This window comes from Stegostoma tigrinum, chromosome 39 (genome assembly GCF_030684315.1).
Source record: "Stegostoma tigrinum isolate sSteTig4 chromosome 39, sSteTig4.hap1, whole genome shotgun sequence".
In the NCBI taxonomy this organism is placed as follows: domain Eukaryota; kingdom Metazoa; phylum Chordata; class Chondrichthyes; order Orectolobiformes; family Stegostomatidae; genus Stegostoma; species Stegostoma tigrinum.
The window spans coordinates 4,760,283-4,783,417 of NC_081392.1; the positions used below are offsets into that span (position 1 = coordinate 4,760,283).

General features: G+C 39.7%; 1 protein-coding gene across 5 annotated transcripts in view; it reads right to left on the minus strand.

Moving 5' to 3' along the window:
- The window catches only part of LOC125447673 (ryanodine receptor 1-like), a 411,721-nt gene that overhangs the window by 137,989 nt on the left and 250,597 nt on the right, over window positions 1-23,135 (minus strand). For all 5 annotated transcript variants that reach the window (XM_059641019.1, XM_059641018.1, XM_059641017.1 and 2 more), the window contains 8 exons: window positions 22,965-23,080; window positions 20,004-20,071; window positions 17,630-17,751; window positions 10,897-10,946; window positions 7,367-7,427; window positions 6,822-7,060; window positions 2,980-3,061; window positions 1,280-1,410 (listed from right to left, as the gene is read on the minus strand). In XM_059641019.1, coding sequence (XP_059497002.1) covers window positions 1,280-1,410; window positions 2,980-3,061; window positions 6,822-7,060; window positions 7,367-7,427; window positions 10,897-10,946; window positions 17,630-17,751; window positions 20,004-20,071; window positions 22,965-23,080 — 869 coding nt within the window. The remainder of the gene's footprint in view (window positions 1-1,279; window positions 1,411-2,979; window positions 3,062-6,821; window positions 7,061-7,366; window positions 7,428-10,896; window positions 10,947-17,629; window positions 17,752-20,003; window positions 20,072-22,964; window positions 23,081-23,135) is intronic.

The following is a 23,135-nucleotide window of genomic DNA, read 5'->3' on the forward strand; positions in this document are numbered from 1 at the left end:
TAGCCTACTTAGACTCCTGTTTTCCAAGGAGCATGTCGCTTCTTCATTACTTCTTTAAAAATGTACCATTCACACCTGTGTTCACTGGCATTGATTTACCTCTTACTTGCCCATTCTACCAGTTCATTAATATCATTTACTACGCTGCTTTCTTCCCGAAAAATCATAACCACCTCGAAGTTGTAATTCCCCAATCAGGACTGCTTACTTCTCAACAGAAAATGACTAATACTGTATTGGTATTGGTAGCTACTGCGATCATACCTCTTAAGAGACAAGATTCTAGAATTTAGGGCAATTTAAACAGTTCAGAAGGAGATATCATTTAATAGACAATAACTTTGTCTTGTCGTAAAAAATGAACTTCTGTATCAACTATGTTGCTAATGTAATAAAATAAAGTAAATAGTTATAATTATACTTTGGATTATAATTGTCCCTGAAAATTCACAACAAAGCTATAATTATGAAGAAAAACAGTATTTTAACTACCCGATCTGATGTTTTAGTTCTGTTTGAACACATCAATACAAATATATTAAATTTTCAGGAAATTTTATAACAGAGGACATGAATTAATGAAACACTATCTATACCAGTACTTATTTTGAGAGACATCTATGCAAATTCACAATTAATGAAAATATGCAAGGTACTTGATATTTCTGCACGAATCAATTTTTAGGAACCTTGGGTGAATCTGTTAAATGACTGTGACTGTATATTCCAAATTCAGGTGGATTTTAGCATACATATTGATGTAAAATTTGGTATGGTTGGAAAAAATTGACTTCTTTGCAATTCAGGTATCCAAGTGGCAATAATAAACACCAAAAGACCAGCAGTGGCATTGCTACATGTGAAGTATAATTCCCTCCATTCCAGTTCAAGGATGTTTTCTTGCCTTAATGCCAGTTGGGCACCCAAGATCACATCGTCAACACACCAGTCTTCCAAGGACTTTCGGTGAGATTTCTGAACTGTGCAGAATTAGCAACAGCTTCGTACTGTGAATCCTTGTCCACTGCAAACATTGCTGAGATTGCCTAAATTCTTTCCATGTCGAATGCTTCAAGGCAAAAATATAGGGCTGTCTATTCATCATAAGACCATAAGACATAGGAAGTAAAGCCATTCAGTTTGAGTCAAGTTTGAAACAAGATCACAGGCACACTTTATTTGTTTACATTTAATCCTCCATTAACAGCTTTCATCAAACAAATCCTATGAGCTGTAACCTTTGCTAAGTACAACTCTGCTTAGTTCCTTGTGTACTTACTGGCTCTCTCCCGTGCTGTCTTAGTGTTGTAAACTGAGCATACATTATGATCATTTAGATCATGCTCAAGGAAGGCCACTGGCATAGCAGCTGCAAGTCGGGCAAGGCATTCGCCCAGAGAGGGACGTTGTCTGTGGGGAAAAAAACACAGTAAAATTTAAATAAAAGTCAAACAAAAACATCTGAAAGTTTTTACTGAATGAAAAATACAGTTTTAAAGGGTGTCTTTACACTACAGCCTCAAATTGTGGAAAAAATAACGAGAGAACATCAGACTGCAAAGTAATGTTTTGTTGATAGTGTAACTGCCAGATATGCTGGATACACGATTGCAACACCTCACAGATATCAAACATCACAGTAATTGCAAACCTCATAATACAGACTAATCAGATGGAAAATCCACTCGTTTGGTGGCAATGCACAAGAGGTAATGCACCTACAATTTTCTGCTATGTGTAGCCAAAAGATAAGGGTCTCAAAAATAAAAGCATGAATTGTAAAACTGCCCTACATGTATTTGCATCCAAATTAGAAACACTGAAATATGAAGCTGGAGCAGGCTATTTGCACCTTTGAGCCTGGTCTGCCATTCAACATGATCATGGCCGATCTTCTATCTCAATGCCATATTCCTGCTATCTCTACATACCACTTGATGCCTTAAAACCTAAAAAAAAACCCCCTCTCTTCCTTAAACTTTTTCAGTGACTCGGCCTCTACAGCCTTCTGTGAGAGAGAATTCCATAGGTTCACTATCTTTTGAGGAAAGAAATCTTTGGTCAGCTCAGTCCGAAATGGTCTCTCCTGCATCCTAAGACTGTAATCCCTGATTCTAGACTCCCCGGCCAAGGAAACATCCTCCCAGCATCTGGTATGTAGAGCCCTATAGGAATTTTACATGTTTCAATCAGATCCCTTCAATTCCTTCTTAACTCATGAGGGTCATTGAACCATTTGCCTTCCTAAATATTTGCTGCACCTGGATGTGAGCTTGCTCGCTGAGCTGGAAGGTTAGTTTTCAGACGTTTCGTCACCATTCTAGGTAACATCATCAGTGAGCCTCCGATGAAGCGCTGGTGTTATGTCCCGCTTTCTAACCTAAACAGAAAAATAGAAAGCGGGACATAACATCAGCACTTCATCAGAGGCTCACTGATGATGTTACCTAGAATGGTGGCGAAACGTCTGAAAACTAACCTTCCAGCTCAGCGAGCAAACTTACATCCAGAACCTCAACCTGAGCTACAAATCTTCTCAAAACTCGCTAACTTGCTACACCTGGTTGTCTACTGTCTAAAGTTCCAAGAAGAGATCAAGGAAGTTAGACAACTCAATTCCAAATTTTCAATACTGCTAAGGAAACTGCTAAACATTGTTTGGGGCAAATTATTCCTGGTGGAGAATGGTTAAAAGTTCTTATTGAGGCAAATTAAAATTTAAAAGTCTAAGAATGAGTTAGTGAAACCAAGTTATTTTTCATTCACAAGGAAATAAGTTTTGTATGTATAGACAAAAGAAATCAATAAAGTGGACATCTTACAAATCTACCAGTGTAGTCGGAGGAAAAGGAATTGAGAAACTTTAGGAACCAGGCATGGGTTGTTCTCTTAAAAATAGCTAGCTGACTTGACCTAACTGCTCTTCCCTGGTCCTTCCTGGTAAAGTAGCAGTCAGATTTGATATTTCAATTTGAATACCTTTCCACATATGTGTTCTTTGTGGTTCCAAGAGAATAAATACTAGACAAGATTCGGTAGCAAGAGACTTGAACGTCGTCCACTGAAAAATAAGATAGATTATTGGAAAACATTAGGACAAAACTTTTATTGGGGCATGAGTGTTAATAGCTCAGGTATACAATAAATTCAGTTCACTTACTTCTTTAAAACATACCAGTGAGACAATGATTCATACCACTGAGACAATGAAAGTGGCTGCTTTACAGCAAAACATCAGCCTAACTTAAGTAACAAGTGACAGATTTTCATTTTCATCATCTAGATGGTAAACTGATGGAGCAAAATGAATTCAGTCTTCTGAGTTCATTTGAAGAAATAGTGAGCAGGCTCTACAAAGAACAGGCCATCTGCATTGTTGGATCATTACACCTACAGTTAAGTTACATGTAAATCTATCCCTAATTCTCTATAGCACTGGCTGTTGCATTTATTTTAGCTTCATCATTGTCACACAAACAGTATACATGTCAGTGGAAATTTTGAGTTGGGAATATAAAGGCAGTGCAACAAACTGTCATGATTTGAATTGATGGTATTACTGGACAAATCAGTTCCCAAAATGAAATCTGGCCTGACAAATCATAGGCATTTATTAAATTTCAATTAGCCAACTGGCTGTTCATTGAAACAGTCAAACAAGGCTAAATAGTTTCTTTAACAGGAGATCAGAAACTTACACCAAAATGAAAATAAAGAGGAAAACCCAAACCAAACCATCTAGATATAAAATGCAGTTTGAAAATGTTTTAGAACACCCAGACCTCCAAATATTTCTAACAACTTTCAATTTCTGGGTTTCCCAAACAAAAAGTCAATTCTTGATTATTCTAAATTGAAAACAAGCTAACTGTCTTCAATACTTATTCCACCTGTTGTAAACCACCCCATTAACACTCTGCGGGCTCTTATTTTCTGACACATATGGATGAGGTCAGGAAGGACAATCTGACTAGCTTTTTAAAAAATCTCTTTCAGAAAAGTAAACAACATTGGTATGCCACGATTTAAAAATCCATACTTGATATTAATCCAAAAATGACATTAATATATATAAATCTCACTCCTAATAAAACCTTCCTCTGGTAACTTCTCCCTCCCACTACCCCTCAACAGCACATTCATGTTTCCATTTTCCCCTTCCTGCCTAGTTCAGCCAATGTACCATCACTTCAGTTTGTTTATTTTGTTGGTCAGCATTCCAACAAGAATTCAGATGATGAGCTAGTCAAGTCTGAGGAACAAATGAAAATACTCTTATTAGAACTTCACTGTTGTTAATAATGATAGACAATTAGAGGGCATAGACTGGCAGAATGAGAACACACTTTGCAGATGAAATTTACTGCAAAATTTTGGTGAAAGAATGAGAGTGAGGAGTGGTGGCATAACATACTGGCTCCAGGAACAGAGAAACATAGAAAATATAACATTGAACTGTACAGCACAGGAACGGGCCCTTTGGCCCACCGTGCTGTGCTGAACATGATGCCAAATTAAACTAATCCCGTCCATATCCCTCCTTGTTCCATATCCCTCCATTCCTTGCATATTCGTGCACTTATCTAAAAGTCCCTTATATGACTTTATTGTATCCGCCCCCACCATCGCCCCGGCAGTGTGTTACAGACTTCTACCACTCTGTAAAAAACAACTTGCCCCTCACATCTCCTTTGAATTGTCCCCCTCTAACCTTAAATGCATGCCCCTAGCATTAGATATTTTAACTCTGGGAATAAAATTGACTGTCAACCCTATCCATGCACCTCATAATTGGTTGGTATCTGAAATTTGCTACTTGATTGGATGGTGAAGAAAATTCAGTTGTAGCTTTCAAAGGCTAATAGGTAAATGTTTAGAAAAAATATCTGCAGGTTTACGGAGAAAGCAAGTGATTTGGACCAGGTGAGTTGCTCTTTCATGGAGTCATTGTTGACTTATGGGCCAAGCAACTTCCTTTGCAACTCATATACCACCTGGGAACCCTGCAGCCATATGGTATCAATGTGGACTTCACCAGTTTCAAAATCTCCCCCTCCCCTACTGCATCCCTAAACCAGCCTGGTTCGTCCCCTCCCCCCACTGCACCACACAACCAGCCCAGCTCTTCCCCTCTACCCACTGCATCCCAAAACCAGTCCAACCTGTCTCTGCCTCCCTAACCGGTTCTTCCTCTCACCCATCCCTTCCTCCCACCCCAAGCCGCACCCCCATCTACCTACTAACCTCATCCCACCTCCTTGACCTGTCCGTCTTCCCTGGACTGACCTATCCCCTCCCTACCTCCCCACCTATACTCTCTCCACCTATCTTCTTTACTCTCCATCTTCGGTCCGCCTCCCCCTCTCTCCCTATTTATTCCAGTTCCCTCCCTCCATCCCCCTCTCTGATGAAGGGTCTAGGCCCGAAACGTCAGCTTTTGTGCTCCTGAGATGCTGCTTGGCCTGCTGTGTTCATCCAGCCTTACATTTTATTATCTTGGAATTCTCCAGCATCTGCAGTTCCCATTATCTCTGATACAGTTTACAGGAACAAGCTTTTGGATGTATTTGTGGCAATCTCTGCGGTTTTACTGTTTAATTGTTACATCAGTGCTGTGAATGGAAACCAAGTTTAGCTGCATTACACAAAGCAGAAGACATTCAATACTAATTAAGTTGTGATAACATGATTAATATTTATTTGACAGAAATCTGTAAACGTGGATTGTTTCTCTGAAATGTACATGTATTTTTATATTTAAGTTTGACTATAAACCGCAAGACAAGAACAAACATTTCTGGTTGCAATGCAACTTTTCTCTGTTTTGCAACCATTGACTCAAGTACCAATTTTATATACACAACTAGTGACCTCCTGTGACATTATAGAAAAGGTCAAATCCAGGTGTAGTTTTCCAAGTGAAGCAGGGTTAGAGACTGGAGAGAACTGCTAAGCTTGTCAATGTCATGCAGTCCTCACTTTTTACCACACATTCTAGCCCTCCTTTTACTTTTCCTCTCTAAATGTTGCTCCTTCCTTTTATAACAAACTACCAATGTAAATGTATCATGTCATACGTATCAAGATAACCGCTTGCTGGTTTGGCCTTGTTTAAGGAAGCTTTGGAGGCATTTCAGCACAGGTTTACTAGTTTGATCCCTGGAAATGAGCATGTTGTCTTTTGAGGAAAGATTGGATAGGTTAGGCTTGTTTTACATAGGATTCAGAAGAGTGAAGGGTGACTTGATTAAAATTTAAGATCCTGAATGGTCTTGACAAGATGGATGAGAAAACTATGTTCTCTTTCAAGAATGAGACAAAAGCAGCAAGTACTATCTTGAAATTAGGGAGTCAGCCTTTCAGGTGTCAGATGATGACATTGTGTCAGGAGGTGGTGAAGATGGGGCACTGAAGTTTTTTTCAAGATTGAGGGAGATAGATTCCTGTCACGAAGGGGAACCAAATGTTAACAAGGGAAGATAAGAGTTTTGAATTTAAAAAACCAACAGATCAGGTATTGGGTGATGAAAGAGGCTTGATGGGCCAAACTTCCGCTTCTAACTGCAATGCTTGTAATGAATTTTCTTGCCATTAATGCCTGGGACAGGAAGATGTAGTTACAGCATGACAAATTTAAAAGGTTAGTTTTCCATTATAAATGTGAATACAAGAATTCGTTGTTGAAAAATTTGCTGTATGTATGTGCCAACAATACATATTAAACATATTTATAAAGAACCTCATTACTGATTAGTGTGCAAAATACATAGTATGTAGCTGCAAGCAGGAATGCTGTTTCTTTGACACTTTTTAATACCTACATATGATATCATCTCCAAACTGATGCTGTGCCAAGTGATCAAACAGCGAGGTAAGTACAGGCAAAAGAGCCACTGTGGTGTAATTGACATTCTGAGCAACTCCTTTCACTTGTGTTCGACTCTGAGAGACTTTGCCAAGCTTCAGATTCTCCACAGTTTTCTCAATATCTTCGGAGGCTCCTTCAAAAAATGACCGCAGCCCTGCTTTCACAATTTCAGGACCAGATTTCATTACAGTCCTGTTAACAAGTGGAAATGTACATGTGTCAAAGTTTGAAAATCTACAAGACAAAAATTCTAAATAAATGCCTGTTGATGATTGGCTATGCTTAAATAATACTATTATCAATGTAATTGAAAGGATGCTAATTCCCAAAGAGGCATATCCCTATCCAGGAATCAATGCCTTTGAAAGTGGGAAGAAATTGAAAATGAGAGACTAACAAAGAAACAGAGCTGAGCTGTCAGACCAAATAAAAGAGTTTGTCAAGAACGCCATGGCACAATTCAAATCTAGAGTGTCAAGGATTGGAAAATGCACTCACCTGGCATCTAAAGATCTTCCCAAAATATGCAAACAGTTTATAACTGCAGGAGCATCAGTACCTGTTTCAGAAGAGAACAGTTGGACAGTTATTTGTGAAGTTTTTCCAGTTTTAGCGCTACCTTTTATATCAAAATTGCACATGCAGTGGGAATTTGGAAATTTCAAGCAAATTTTGCTCTCACTAAAAAAATGAGTTAAGCAAGGCCCTTCCTGTCTCCTCATAGATGGAAGATAACTCAAAGCTCTGTATGAAAAGTAAGTTTTCTGATAATATTTACTGTCAACAAATATTTCCAAAACCAATAATCTGTATTTTTTTGTGTTGTTATTTATTGGAGCTCATTGTGCATGGGTTTACTGTTAAGTTTGCCTATTTTACAATGGTGGCAATACTTCCAGGACAAATAAATATAATTGATTCTCTTTTCTAAAACAAAAGGGCACACATGGTACTGCTTTTGAACTTAGTAATGAGAGAGAGAGAAAAAATTCAATTGAGAATTAAGTACAGTAAGGGAAATTTGTAAAAGTGTTTTTGAAGAAGTCACATGTTTGAAAGGACATTTAAGAGTTTGCATCACTTATAAAGAGATTAATTGTAAAATTCTTGGATAATGAGAAATACTAGTCCATGTGACTCTGTAACTCTTGAAGCCATGCCAAACAGGAAAGCAAAGTAGAAAGCAGCGTGTGATAATGGGAACTGCGAATGCTGGAGAATCCAAGATAATAAAGTATGAAGCTGGATGAACACAGCAGGCCAAGCAGCATCTCAGGAGCACAAAAGCTGACGTTTCGGGCCTAGACCCCTCATCAGAGAGGGGGGTGGGGTGAGGGTTCTGGAATAAATAGGGAGAGAGGGGGAGGCGGATCGAAGATGGAGAGAAAAGAAGATAGGTGGAGATGGAGAGTATAGGTGGAGAGGTAGGGAGGGGATAGGTCAGTCCAGGGAAGACGGACAGGTCAAGGAGGTGGGATGAGGTTAGTAGGTAGGAAATGGTGGTGCGGGTTGAGGTGGGAGGAAGGGATGGGTGAGAGGAAGAACAGGTTAGGCAGGCAGAGACAGGGTGGGCTGGTTTTGGGATGCAGTGGGGGGCACACTTGCCCCCACACCTCCTCTCTCACCCCTATCCCAGGCCCCAAGATGACTTTCCACATTAAGCAGAGGTTCACCTGCACATCTGCCAATGTGGTATACTGTATCCATCGTACCCGGTGTCGCTTCCTTTACATTGGGGAAACCAAGCGGAGGCTTGGGGACCGCGTTGCAGAACACCTCCGCTCGGTTCACAATAAACAACTGCACCTCCCAGTCGCAAACCATTTCCACTCCCCCTCCCATTCTTTAGATGACATGTCCATCATGGGCCTCCTGCAGTGCCACAATGATGCCACCCGAAGGTTGCAGGAACAGCAACTCATATTCCGCTTGGGAACCCTGCAGCCCAATGGTATCAATGTGGCCTTCACCAGCTTCAAAATCTCCCCTTCCCCCACCGCATCACACAACCAGCCCAGTTCGTCCCCTCCCCCCACTGCATCCCAAAACCAGCCCAGCCTGTCTCTGCCTCCCTAACCTGCTCTTCATCTCACCCATCCCTTCCTCCCACCTCAAGCCGCACCTCCATTTCCTACCTACTAACCTCATCCCACCTCCGTGACCTGTCCATCTTCTCTGGACTGACCTATCCCCTCCCTACCTCCCCACCTATACTCTCCTCTCCACCTATCTTCTTTTCTCTCCATCTTCGGTCCGCCTCCCCCTCTCTCCCTATTTATTCCAGAACCCTCACCCCATCCCCCTCTCTGATGAAGGGTCTAGGCCCGAAATGTCAGCTTTTGTGCTCCTGAGATGCTGCTTGGCTTGCTGTGTTCATCCAGCTTCACACTTTATTATCCTAGAAAGCAGCGTGTGGCAGGCATATAGAAAGGAGAGCTGCATTGGAGGAGCTGGAAAATGAAGGTGATCAGAGTACACATGCAGAGAAAAAATCTGACAACAGAAAGAAAAACATAGAAAATCAGTGTGAGAAGAAGAAATAAAAAATTCTCAGTAAGAGGCCAGTTTGTCTGTTGGGCAGAAAAGGAAGGAGGAGATCTTGGAGCTGGTACATGATGTGGCTAAAAAGGGAAAACCTAGGAAGTTATGCGAATTTTTTGGAGACCTCAAGTGAGTGTTTTCCACTAACGGCCATGCAGAGAATTGGGTTGATTGATCAATTCTGAAGCAAATATGGAAAGCTACGCTATCTGGGCTGTCAACTGAAAGAGAGAGGGTTCATACAAGTGTACCTTGCTGATGACAAACTTACACTTGAAACTCAGAAATGAAACAGGACTGTTGTCAGATAGGACTGCTGACCTTCCCAACATGAATCGATCAATTATACTGAACTAGTGCTAGATTTCTGAGCAACTGGCCAAAGATATTAACCTCAGTTGTGATACAAGAATCAAAAAGGCTGTGTTCTTGTGCTGACAAGAGATTTTCTTTTCTAATAAGCACACTAGAAATACTCAATTTCCAACAAAACTTAGAATCAGATTCACTGTTAAAATGACCTACTATGTATATTGTCATAATTAAATAAGGCTCCTTCCTAATCAATATAATGAAATGCAGATTCTGCTTTCTAGTTGAGATTAGAAGAACAAATCGAGTGCTTTTATGGATCACCCATTTTTCTTCCAGCAAGATTAAAATGTGTTTGAATATGTCGTCCAGAAGGATACGTGAAGCAAGAATTGCCTTCTTAGCTTCAAATTTTTTTTAAATGTTAAGCATACAAATCCTTATAAACAGACACACTCAGGGGCAATTTGAAATTATTAATTTACTGGAATTGTTTTGGATTGTGCATAATAATTTGCTTGCTCTGTTAGAAGTAACATTTTTATTGAAGAACAAAAGTGTTAAGCTTGCCACATTTCATTTCAAGATGTTGTGACATTTTTAGCTTCACACAGCACCAAAACAGCCAAGTGACACACTACAGTACTTGTATGTGCATACTCTAGTACAAGCACACAGATGAACAAATATACTAAAGGTGGGATATTTGTACAAATTAATTCTATCTAGTCACCTGAAACAGCACATGAAACAAAAAGATACGGCACAAGAAACTGTGATGAAGTCCACCACCTTCTTTTGGAGAGCTTTTGAATGAAACAAAAGCTGTTTTATGCTGATCTTTAAATTTGATAAACTTGGGTCAAAAAGTTTGCTCTTGGGCTACCTTTATAATTTCACAGCTTAAAAGTTGAAAGTTGGCCTCCCAGAAGCTGAATTAAAAGACCAACATAAGATCAGCTAAAACTGAATGAATAAAAGATGAAGGACAACTACAGTAATTATTCTACATATTGGATTTCAAATGGTTATTTCAGCAAAAAAACTGTTTTGTTGGAGGGAAATTTTATATAGAAAGGAAACAATCCAAGCTACAGACAGAACAAGAGCGTGACTTGACAGTACAAGCTTCAGAAAGTGACAAACACTATGCTCCAACACTCCATGCTGCTTACCAAAGAGGGAGACTCTATGCCTGATCAAGGCTGCGAGTTTGCAGAAGATACTGAAGTAAAGAAACAGGGAAACAAATCAGGAAGAACAGGAATGAGAAGGTATGAGAACTGGCAGCAGTAATTATTGAGAGAGGCAGTAACAATGAGAGAAGCCTGACGCAGATTAGGCTGGGCTGGTCCAAAATATGCACCGTATGTATAACTACTAGAAAGGTGCATTTTCCTTCATTTGTAAGTTTCAAAATCTCTGGTAAGAGGGCTAAATTGTTTCTTTAACACCAAAACTATGCTATTTATGTATCCAGGTCATGCTAGAAATCACTCAGCCTTTACACAAATGCTTTACATTATTTAGAATTGACAATTTTTAGGGTTTGAATTTTTTGCTTCTTGTCCTTTTGCATTACTTTAGGACACAATAATCTACACTGACAGCTCTCCCAACAATCTCATCAAATGGGGCGGTAGGCTTCTGGGGCCAAACGCCTACTCCTGCTCCTAATTCTTCTGTTCTTTTTCATTTGTACTGAAAGCCCTGATAGCACCAAGAAAATGCTAGCTCAAGTGGTAAAATTCACAAACAGTAAATTGAAATCTTTGATAATCAACTTTAAAGAAAGATATTAAAGGATTTTGAAACTAAAATGCAAAGCTTCAGCCAGGCCAAATTTTCATGGGCCAGGAAGAATCTGATGACCTTTGGAGATTGTGATTGGGTCCTAGATCCTGGGATTTTCAATACCCCAATTTTGCTTCAAATCAGCACAAGATAATGGAAAAGGTAGCTCAATTTTCATGAAGTTAGGCCAGCCTTTTAAGGAGTCATGATTCATGGTCTTTCTAAGGTATTGGGATGAGGAAACCATTTTAAAAGCAAATTAAAACAATTTTACCTATATCAACCTAAGCCCATTTTAAAAATTTCATTAATGGGATGAGGGCATTGCTGGCTAGGCAGCATTTATTGCCCATCCCTAATCGATCAGAGGGCTGTTAAGAGTCAACCACATTGCCAAGGGTAAGGATGGCAGTTTCCTTCCCTAAAGGGCATTAATGAACCAGATAGGTTTTTCCTGACAATTGATAGCGGATTCATGGTCATCAATAGATTCCTCATGCCAGATTTTTTTATTGAATTCAAATTTCACTATTTGCCACGGTGGGATTCAAACACAGGTGCCCAGAATGTTATCTGGATCTGTGGATCGACAGTCTAGCGATAATACCACTAGGCCATCATCTCTCCATATATACCCAATATATGCCCTGTGCACAATCAACAAACTCTAGATTAACAACCACATCTATGAAAAAGCTAAAAAGTCACACATCCAGAATGTTCTTTTGAAAACTGCTTTTACTACAGCTCTATAAATCAGATGTTATAAGTATCAACGGCTGAACTGCAAGCATTTGAGTACTCTTTACCTTGTATAAGTTAACTGATCAAAGGAAAAATAAATCTTAAAGAAATGGCTGTCCAACAAACAATGTTTTTGTTCAGGTGGAGCTAAACAAAACATCTACTCCATCACTCACATCCACACTGTGGGTTATAGCTCTTGAACAAGTCAAAATGAGGTTTTTAGAAACCTAGTACTGACAAAACAGCTTGGCTAATTTTGGTTTCCTACTCTTGGGGGAATACATCAAGGATAAGGGACAAGTGAAAACCTTAATGAAACTGTACTCTTTGGAGACATGTACCTCGTTTGGTCCAACAGTGGTGAGCATGAGGGCAGCACAATTTACCCTGGTTAAGTAATTTAACATTGTAAGGGTGAGAACATATTGAACTGGAATAGGTATGAGACTGGGAAAAAGAATAGCTCTGAACTGCAAGAATTTTATGGTTTTAACATAAAAAGAAGGAAATTCTTTGGCAGGTCAATAAGTTAGTAACTTGCTTTCTCTGATTTTTGAATTTGAAACAGTCAAGAGCAAAAACTTATTTAACTGTTGACTTCAGCATTTTATGCAAAAATGTCTCTTATGTTTCAGCATCTAATTTTTGTTTCCTTTTACATGTTCATAGCTTGTATTCTTCGGATTTCTAAGTGTTTACATCCTTCAATTTTGTACTTCCTATATACCTGTCATGCTCTTAAACTGAATTACAGATTGTGTGGAATATGACCACCAATACTTTGAAAATCTTTTCACTGCAGATATACACCATGAGAAAGTTGAATGGAATATGATCCAGAATCAGGTGTCTCCTTCCCAAGATACCAATACAAGAAGCTGGAGCAGGAACAGGCCAAATGGTCCCTCGTGCTTGTTGATCAGATTGTGATCTGAGCTGCATCCACCTGGAAGGTTAGTTTTCAGACGTTTCGTCACCATTCTAGGTAACATCATCAGTGAGCCTCCGATGAAGCGCTGGTGTTATGTCCCGCTTTCCATTTATCTGTTTAGGGTTCCTTGGGTTGGTGATGTCATTTCCTGTTCTTTTTCTCAGAGGATGGTAGATTGGCTCCAAGTCAGTGTGATGGAATTCCGGTTGGAATGCCATGCTTCTAGGAATTCTCGTGCGTGTCTCTGTTTGGCTTGTCCTAGAATGGATGTGTTGTCCCAATCAAAGTGGTGTCCTTCCTCATCTGTATGTAAGGATACTAGTGATAGTGGGTCATGTCGTTTTGTGGCTAGTTGACGTTCATGTATCCTGGTGGCTAGCTTTCTGCCTGTTTGTCCAATGTAGTGTTTGTCGCAGTTTTTGCAAGGTATTTTGTAGATGACGTTCGTTTTATTTGTTGTCTGTATAGGGTCTTTTAAGTTCATTAGCTGCTGTTTTAGTGTGTTGCTGGGTTTGTGGGCTACCCTGATGCCAAGAGGTCCGAGTAGTCTGGCAGTCACTTCGGAAATGTCTTTGATGTAGGGGAGAGTGGTTATGGTTTCTGGGCCCGTTTTGTCTGTTTGTTTGGGTTTGTTGCTGAGAAATCGGCAGACTGTGTTCACTGGGTACCTGTTCTTTTTGAATACGCTGTATAGGTGATTTTCCTCTGCTCTGCGTAGTTCCTCTGTGCTGCAGTGTGTGGTGGCTCGTTGGAATAATGTTCTAATGCAGCTTCGTTTGTGGGTGTTGGGATGGTTGCTCCTGTAGTTCAGTATTTGGTCTGTTTGTGTTGTTTTCCTGTAGACGCTGGTTTGAAGTTCCCCATTGGCTGTTCGCTCTACTGTGACATCTAGGAATGGCAGTTTGTTGTTGTTTTCCTCCTCTTTTGTGAATGTTATGCCAGTAAAGGGTATTATTGATGGTCTTGAAGGTTTCCTCTAATTTGTTTTGATTAGTGATGACAAAGGTGTCATCCATGTAGCGGACCCAAAGTTTGGGTTGGATGAATGGCAGAGCTGTTTGTTCGAGTCTCTGCATTACTGCCTCTGCTAAGAACCCTGATATCGGAGATCCCATGGGTGTACTGTTGGTTTGTCTGTAGGTTTTGTTATTGAAAGTGAAGTGGGTGGTAAGGCACAGGTCCACTAGCTTGATGATGTTGTCCTTGCTGATGAGGTTGGTGGTGTCTGGTGTATGTGTCTTTGGTTCTTCTAATAGTGTAGTCAGTGTTTCTTTGGCCAGGTTGACGTTGATGGATATGGACAGGACTGTTACATCAAAGGACACCATTATTTCATCCGCTTCTATCTTGGCGTCTTTGATGGTGTTCAGGAATTCTTGGGTGGAGCGAATGGAGTGGCATGAGTCTTCTACTGGGTGTTTTAGTCTTTGGTGTAGTTCCTTGGCTAATCTGTAGGTTGGTGTTCCAGGTAGCCAGACTATGGGTCTGAGGGGCGCTCCTGGCTTGTGAATTTTTGGTAGTCCGTAGAAGCGTGGTGTGTTGGATCCATCTGGTTTCATTTTTTGGAAGTCTCTCTTGTTTAATTCTCCAGATTTTTGAAGTTTTTTGAGTAGGGCTGTGATTCGCTTCTCTAGTTGTGGGGTTGGGTCTATCACCACCTGTTGGTAAGTGTCGGTATCTGCAAGCAGTGTGTTCGCTTTCTCAATGTAGTCTGTTCGGTTTAAAATGACTGTCAAAAACTGTGACAAACACTACATTGGACAAACTGGCAGAAAGCTAGCCGCCAGGATACATGAACATCAACTAGCTACAAAATGACATGACCCACTATCACTAGTATCCTTACATACAGATGAGGAAGGACACCACTTTGATTGGGACAACACATCCATCCTAGGACAAGCCAAACAGAGACACGCACGAGAATTCCTAGAGGCATGGCATTCCAACCGGAACTCCATCAACAAACACATTGGCTCCAAATCAATCTACCACCCCCTGAGAAAAAGAACAGGAAATGACATCACCAATGCAGGAAATGACATCACCAACCCAAGGAAACCTAAACAGATAAATAGAGGAGCGGGACATAACACCAGCGCTTCACCAGAGGCTCACTGATGATGTTACCTAGAATGGTGACGAAACGTCTGAAAGCTAACCTTCCAGCTCAGCGAGCAAACTCACATCCAGAACCTCAACCTGAGCTACAAATCTTCTCAAAACTTGCCTGCATCCATCTGTCTGGCCTTCATAACGCTTGACACTCTTGTTGATCACAGTTCTCTGGTCCACATTGTGGCATCAATTGAGAGAATCCTGATTTATGAACAGTGTTTTCTAATTCTACACTCCTTCACAAGAGAGGACAACCTCTCAGCATCCAGCTTGTCAGATCCCTCAGGATCTTCAGTATTTTAATAAAATCACATTCCTCTCAACTTCAATGGGTTTATACTCAACCTCTCCATCATTTTTCACAAACTAAGTTCTACGTCTCAAGAATCAGATGAGTGAATCTTTTCTGAATGTTCTCTGAACTACAGCACAGAACTTATGCTAAAGCCTTGGCATATACCCACTAATTTTAAATTCCAGCAGAAACCCATACTCCATGTTAGGCCAACCATCTTAACACTTGTAACTTCTCCAGACTAAGAGGAAGGACTCTGCTTCATTGAGCATCAGGCCTGCCTGCTTTCTTCATTGATTAACTTGGAGTCCTCAAGCAAGCTGTGGACAAAGCATTTGTATTGTGTAAATTATTGTAATATTGATGGAATGGGATTCATCAAAGTATTAGGATGATAGTGGTAGGAAAGGTGAGGAGGGATGCAATGGGGGTTGGGCGAAGGATCTAATTTCTGCGCTATTTGTGAGGAAATTAAAAGTGAAATCAGGAAATGTTTGTAACTATTCCCTCTTGGAAGGCTAACCAAAAGGTAAATCCAGATTGCAGTATAGAGAGCTCCAGGTAAAGCAAACGAGAATCAACTCGGAAAATATGACAGGGTTACTGGCATTCTACAGCGTCTCAGACACTGCGCCATACCATAAGACATAAGCTACAGTTTGGATTCTTGGAATGTTTGAAATGACAGCTACCAAACGAGAACCTGGTTTTCCAACATATCATCTAAAGATGAACGATTTTGAATTTAATTATTTATCTACAGAAGTCCTGTGCATATAAATTTGTCATGAATAGAGTTGGATGGCAACACACCCTTCTAATTCTGAGGAACATCATGTTAATAAAAGGTCACATAGAAATCTTTCATTAAGTGGAGAATAACGGATAGCTGGGAATTATTACCAGGCGGCAATCTGAGCAACATGTCCAAATGATGTCATACCATGAAACTACCCTCTACCACTGATAATCACATTCTGAATCTCTTGAGATTACCACCTCAAAAAGTTTGAAATGAATTGATTCTTTTTTGTCCTGAGTAATGGGGTAGGAGAAAATGATAGTGGACAACATATGCTCCAAATATTTCGCATGAATGATACAATCATCGCCCGAACATTAATGACCAACATGTAACCAATACTCATTTATAAAGGCAACATATGTAGCTTAAGGTTCACCAAAAAGCTATTGAAGCTTTAATCTTGTCCTCATCAAGATGGAATTGCAAGAAGACCAAGTTTCAAACAGGATTAAAAGAGGGTGCTGGTTCATTTACAAGTAGACCATGATTAGTGAAGGTTTTGCTGAGGAGAATATAGCTTACTATCTAAAACTGTGACAGTGTTTATCATATGGGTCAAATTAACTGCTAAATAACTTATTTTTTTTTAAAAATCAGCCACAATGATTTTATTTTAAGCTGTATCTATTTTGTAACCACAGAAGCAATGTAAAGTGGGTTAAATGGAGAACCAGCATTAAACTTGGTTTGAATTTGGAGCCTAGTATAACTTGATACTTGAAAACTCTAGTTGGAAATCTGGTAGTATTGCAATTAAAACATTTCTTCTGCTCCTAATTTTCCAAAAGCTGGGCTGCTAAACTCTGGAAACAACATGGCAAACATCTGGGGAGATTCTGAAGGATCATTCCCGACTTGAAATATTAACTCTGTTTCTCCACCAGATCTACTCAATTTCTCCAGAATTTTATGTTTTTATCTGGGGTGACTGAAAGCATTGCAAGTATTTGCCAGTTTAAAAGATACACATTTGTGAAAGCAAACACTACCAGTGGCAGACTCTGTTTGCTAATGTTGGGTCATGGTTGAAATGCAATGCAGTGTTCAGAGGAATTAATGATATTATTGAGTCATTTTGATAAATGAAGGAGACTGTAAGGAAAAGGTATTCAGAAATGAAGTTTAATAAACAATAAGCCACCATATTCATGGTTTATCTAGTTGACTTAAAACAAATCATACTCTTGTCTAATATATATTATAACCCAGAGCGCATACCTGGCTATCATTTCCTTCTCTTTGTTTGAGGAATGTCCTCCACTGCCCAAGAGTTGAGCTGGAGTAGAAAGGAAGTATAAGCAATGATTCTTGAAGTACTGATTTATCAAAGGGAGTAAAATCTGAGGAACAAAAGTGAATGCATTAGAGATTCAAGAGTTTTTTCATATAACAAGTATGAACAAAATATTTTGCAAACAACAAGTGTTAATCATTAAACTCTAAGTTATATCTATTGGTATTGGTCTAAAGTTTCCACCTTGGATGGAATCAGCTAACTGGCTACAAAATTACATCAGACTTCATAAGTACTTCTTCTTGCTCATAGCTATTTTCCTCCTACTTTTGATCTGCCACTATTCTAACCATGCATATGGCAATGTGCACAGCAAACTCTGGAGAAAGGACATAACAGTTGGGTGGTATCCAGAGTCTCATTTCTCTGTCTAAAACTAAGTTTGCAGAATCCTTCATCGTAGGGAATAGATTTATCAAATTGCTTCATTTCAATTTGATATGTCAGACATGAACATGAAAACCTATGGCATTTTACGTCAGCAGCTTGCAGACTTTACAACAGGTCAGACAAGGTCAGGGAGCATGGAGGCTAGAGTGTTAAAACATCAGCCTGCACTGTATTATGATCCCAGCTGATGGTACTACTAGACAAGTCAGATCCTAGTTTCTGTCCAACGAACCGTGCATTAGATTAAATGTCCTACAGTGTGGAAACAAGCCCTTTGGCCCAACAAGTCCACACCGCCCCTTACAGCATCGCAAACAGACCCATCCCCCTATAACCCACACACCCTTGAACACTACCGGCAATTTAGCATGGCCAATCCAACTAGCCAGCACATCTTTGGACTGTGGGAGGAAACCGGAGCACCCGGAGGAAACTCACGCTGACACGGGTAGAACGTGCAAACTCCGCACAGACAGTCGCCCGAGGCTGGGTTGGAACCCGGGTCCCTGGCGCTGTGAGGCGGCAGTGCTAACCACTGAGCTACCGTGCCACCTCATTCCTCTTCTTATATGAATACTGAAGTTCGTCAACTTTTGATGCCCTGTAGGGTTCTAAGCAAATATTCTTGTCTGACAGTTTCACAAACTAAGCTTTCCCACCAGTATGACTGTGTTTCCCCCCTCTGTCTTGTACTTTTGTAGGGAGAGAAATCAAAATTTGTTGCTGACCCAGTAAGGTCTCTTCTGAACTATCCTAAAAACCTTCAATCCCTAGCTTTTGTAAACCAAAAATCAATTCTTCATTACATTGGATCAGGTCACTTTTCGTGCAACACTGTGTATCCCAGCCTATTCATCATTATAAAAAAAGCAAAATAATGCATTTTGTTAGATGCTTTCTTCTTAATTTTCAAGACTATTGCAAGAATTCTTTCTCAAGAAAAGGGGGAAAATCAACACATGCTGTATGAGAAGAGAATGCTGACTGGTTCGCAAGTGAAATCTAATTGGTAGAGGTGCTGCCATCGAGAATGCAGCAGTCAATAATGATTGGCAGTTAACTGCCAGTGATAATACCACTAATGCAACAATCTCACCCATAAAGCAATTAAAGGTTATGTCATAACTTTGTGGTCTATGCACACTCTGAAATTTATGGGTAAATCCCAATTAAGGGGAATGATTGCACAGGATCAACCTGATCTGGTGTGACTGCTTTGAATACTAGAAACTGGTTGTCTTGTCCAAATGTAGAACACAATTGATAATTAATTTTTTTTATTCAATAACATAATCCAGTTTATTTCTTATTACACAAACACAATGCATTCCTATATTCTACTGCGTCCAGTTCTGGGCGCCCTATTATAGGAAAGATGTGGATGCTTTGGAGAGGGTTCAGAGGAGGTTTACCAGGATGCTGCCTGGGCTGGAGGGCTTATCTTATGAAGAGAGGTTGACTGAGCTCGGTCTCTTTTCATTGGAGAAAAGGAGGAGGAGAGGGGACCTAATTGAGGTATACAAGATAATGAGAGAAATAGATAGAGTTGATAGCCAGAGACTATTTCCCAGGGCAGAAATGGCTAGCACGAGGGGTCATAGTTTTAAGCTGGTTGGAGGAAAGTATAGCGGGGATGTCAGAGGCAGGTTCTTTACGCAGAGAGTTGTGAGAGCATGGAATGCGTTGCCAGCAGCAGTTGTGGAAGCAAGGTCATTGAGGTCATTTAAGAGACTGCTGGACATGTATATGGTCACAGAAATTTGAGGGTGCATACATGAGGATGAATGGTCGGCACAACATTGTGGGCTGAAGGGCCTGTTCTGTGCTGTACTGTTCTATGTTCTATGTTCTATTCTGCTCTATTGTCACTGGAATTATTCATTAGCTCAGCGAAGCTCATATTTTTACCTTTGCAAAAAACTTGATTTCCTGCTCATGGGGTGATTTTTCAACTCTTCCACTGCTTACAACAGCCTCTGCATTGTCGAACAAAGAGATAACATTGGAGGGAAGTAATTTTGACAATTATCACCCAAAAAATGCAGTGCTCAAATATCATTTGCTCCAACTTATTTCAAGTTGAGCAGTAGATATGATGACATTTTATGTTGTCATTATTTTTGAACAATGTCATCATTTACATGATCCTGAAGACTGAATTGAAGTCACTAACTAAGTGCCATCAAGCTTCTATATCTGGTCTTCATAAAACCATTTGTAACAATCTTTTCTCATGTGATATATAAATACATATATACAAGGGCTACACCACATAAACTGGCCATTCACTCAAATCAATCTTTGCCGGTGTTTACCCTCTACACATAGAAATGGAGAAAACAGAAGCAGGAGGCCATTTGACCCTTCGCATCTACTCCGCTATTCAATATGATCATGGATGATCATTCAACTCAATAGAAACCTGTTCTTATTTCTCCCAGATATCTTTTGCCTCAGCAGCTACATCCAACTCTTTCTTGAAATCATTCAATATTTCGTACTGGTCTACTTTTGGTGGTAGTGAATTCTATAAGATCACCACTCTCTGGTGAAAGAACTTCTTCGCTGCTCAGTCCTAATTGGTTTACCCATTATTCGCACACTTTGACTCTGGTTCTGGACTCACCCATAATCAGGAAAATTCTTTCTACATCCACCCTGTCTAGTCCTGTTAGAATTTTAAAGGTTTCTAGGAGATTTGTCCCTCCATCTTCTGAACCCTAGCAAATATAATCCAAACTAATTCAACCTCTCCTCATATATCAGTACAGCAATCTCTGGAAACACTTCGGTATACGTTTGCGGCACTACCTCTATAACAAGAGCATACTTCCTCAGATGAAGGATCCAAAACTGCATACAATATTCAAGGTGTGGTCTCACTAAGGCTGTGCATAGTTACAAAGCAACATCCCTGCTCCTGTACTCAAATCCTCTCAATAGAAGACCAATATATCATTTGCCTTCTTTACCACCTGCTGCATATGCATGTTCACCTCCAGTGACTAATGTACTAGGATAGTCTGGTCTTGTTGCAATTTATAGCCACAGGTAATCATCTGCTTTCTTGTTTTTTTTGCGACCAATGTGGACAACCTCACATTTATTGACATTACACTGTACCTGCAATGCTTTTGCCCAGAGTCCACTTGTCCAAATCACACTAAAGCATCATTCTCACAACTCACCCTCCCATTCAGCTTTGTATCATACAAGCAAACATTCCCAACTGTTTCCTGTCCCCTATCCCTTCATCGTTTTTTCCATCATCCAACAATCTTATTGAATTTTTAACTTTAAAATACCTTTGCCTTTAATCAATTGCTCTACAAATGTATTCATGACCTCTACTCACTGCTCACAGGGTTTGCTCTTGTACTCTTGGTTTCCAGATTAACAATAAATTGAATAAAAGTGGTTCTTAAATGGAACCTGAACAATATCATGACTGCTTTCAAAAACCCTGGAGTCCTTGTTGTATTCTTTACTCCCTTCAAATCAATTTTAAAACAACTTGTTTCTCCCCCAATCCAATGTCCCTTAATCTTCACTAGTAATATCCTGTACAGTGCCTTACTGTATAGTTTTTAAAGTTCCTGTAGACTATGGTTGCTGCATTTCCTCCATTTATCGCCTGTCACCTTCTACAAAAAAAAATTCCAGGTGATTTTATCAAGTATCACTGCACAGTTTAAAATTGTGCGGTCACTACTTTCGGTTCAGTTAAAATGTGACCATTTTATCATTAATTTAAAAGTTTTAGCGTTTCCTTACCACCACTGTCAAGCTATCCAGACTGTAAACTACCAGCTTTGCTCCACTTCTTTTATTTAAAAAATGGATACTAGTCAATCTACAGCCTGTCTGGCACACATCCTTATTAATGATGTGTAAAATACAGGGCCTTAGCAATTTGTTCTCACTTTTCTGAGGATTCTATGTCTGACCAGTGTCATGTGCAGTAATTAAGAGATGAACTATTTCACTTGAATCTCAGACTCAATCATTCTTGAATAATTGACTGATTCTAATTAACTATGCCAACTTCCTATTGTACCCTATATCTTTACAGTCTATTTCCTCCTCATATTGCTAATGACCATTTACCAGTAATTTTAGGTTCTTGTATTCCCAGTCGTGGTTCCCTTAATTTCTCCTTCCTTTAAGTTGTGTGAAGCTTCTGATTCATGCTGACTGAATTTCTTCAAGCAGCAAATTATTAGTCCTTGCTATGCAAATATCTTGCATCCTCAGTACTATACCCTGAGGGGGTATCCTATTTGCCTTCATCTAAAATATTTCTAAAGCAAATCCGTGATTATCCCCAACACTTTAGGTAACAACTCCGTACGACAGAATAGTTACAGATATCTGAAACAAAACTTCAATATCTGCTCCTAGATTTATGTCTACTTCAAATAATCTATCCAACCAGATTTCATTTTCAACCATCTATCCTGCATAACACAAATCTCAATCATATATATTCCACATAAAAAAAATCCAACTCAACCACATGAGCTTTTATTTCTCCATAAAAACATGGCTCCAAATCTCTGGCATTTTACAAATTTGTTCATTGGATAAGGGTGTTACAAGCTCTGCCAGCATTTACTACACATCCACAATTGCCCAGAGGACACTTAAGGGGACTCAGTATTCAGGGCCTGGAGTCACATGTAGGCCCGACTACAGAGGGACGGCAGGTTTTGTTCTCTAGGGAATTAGTGAATCAGGCGGGTTTTATGAGAATCAACAGTTGCCATTAGGCAAGCTTTCCCCCTATGATTTCTGAGTACATTTGTATTAATGTTAATCTATTTTTAACACATTAAATCATGAATATCAACTCAGTTACTTCAGTTATACCTATATGTGCAACAAACTCTTGAGCTATGTCCAACCATTGCAGCAATTTCTTCAGGAAACCATAGGCGAATCTCTTCTCAATTGAGGATGTGTCCAGTTCCATGTCCTTCAAACCTCTATAAAAGAGTTTAAAAATCATGTTACTCCCGATACATTAAAAATATCAATAGT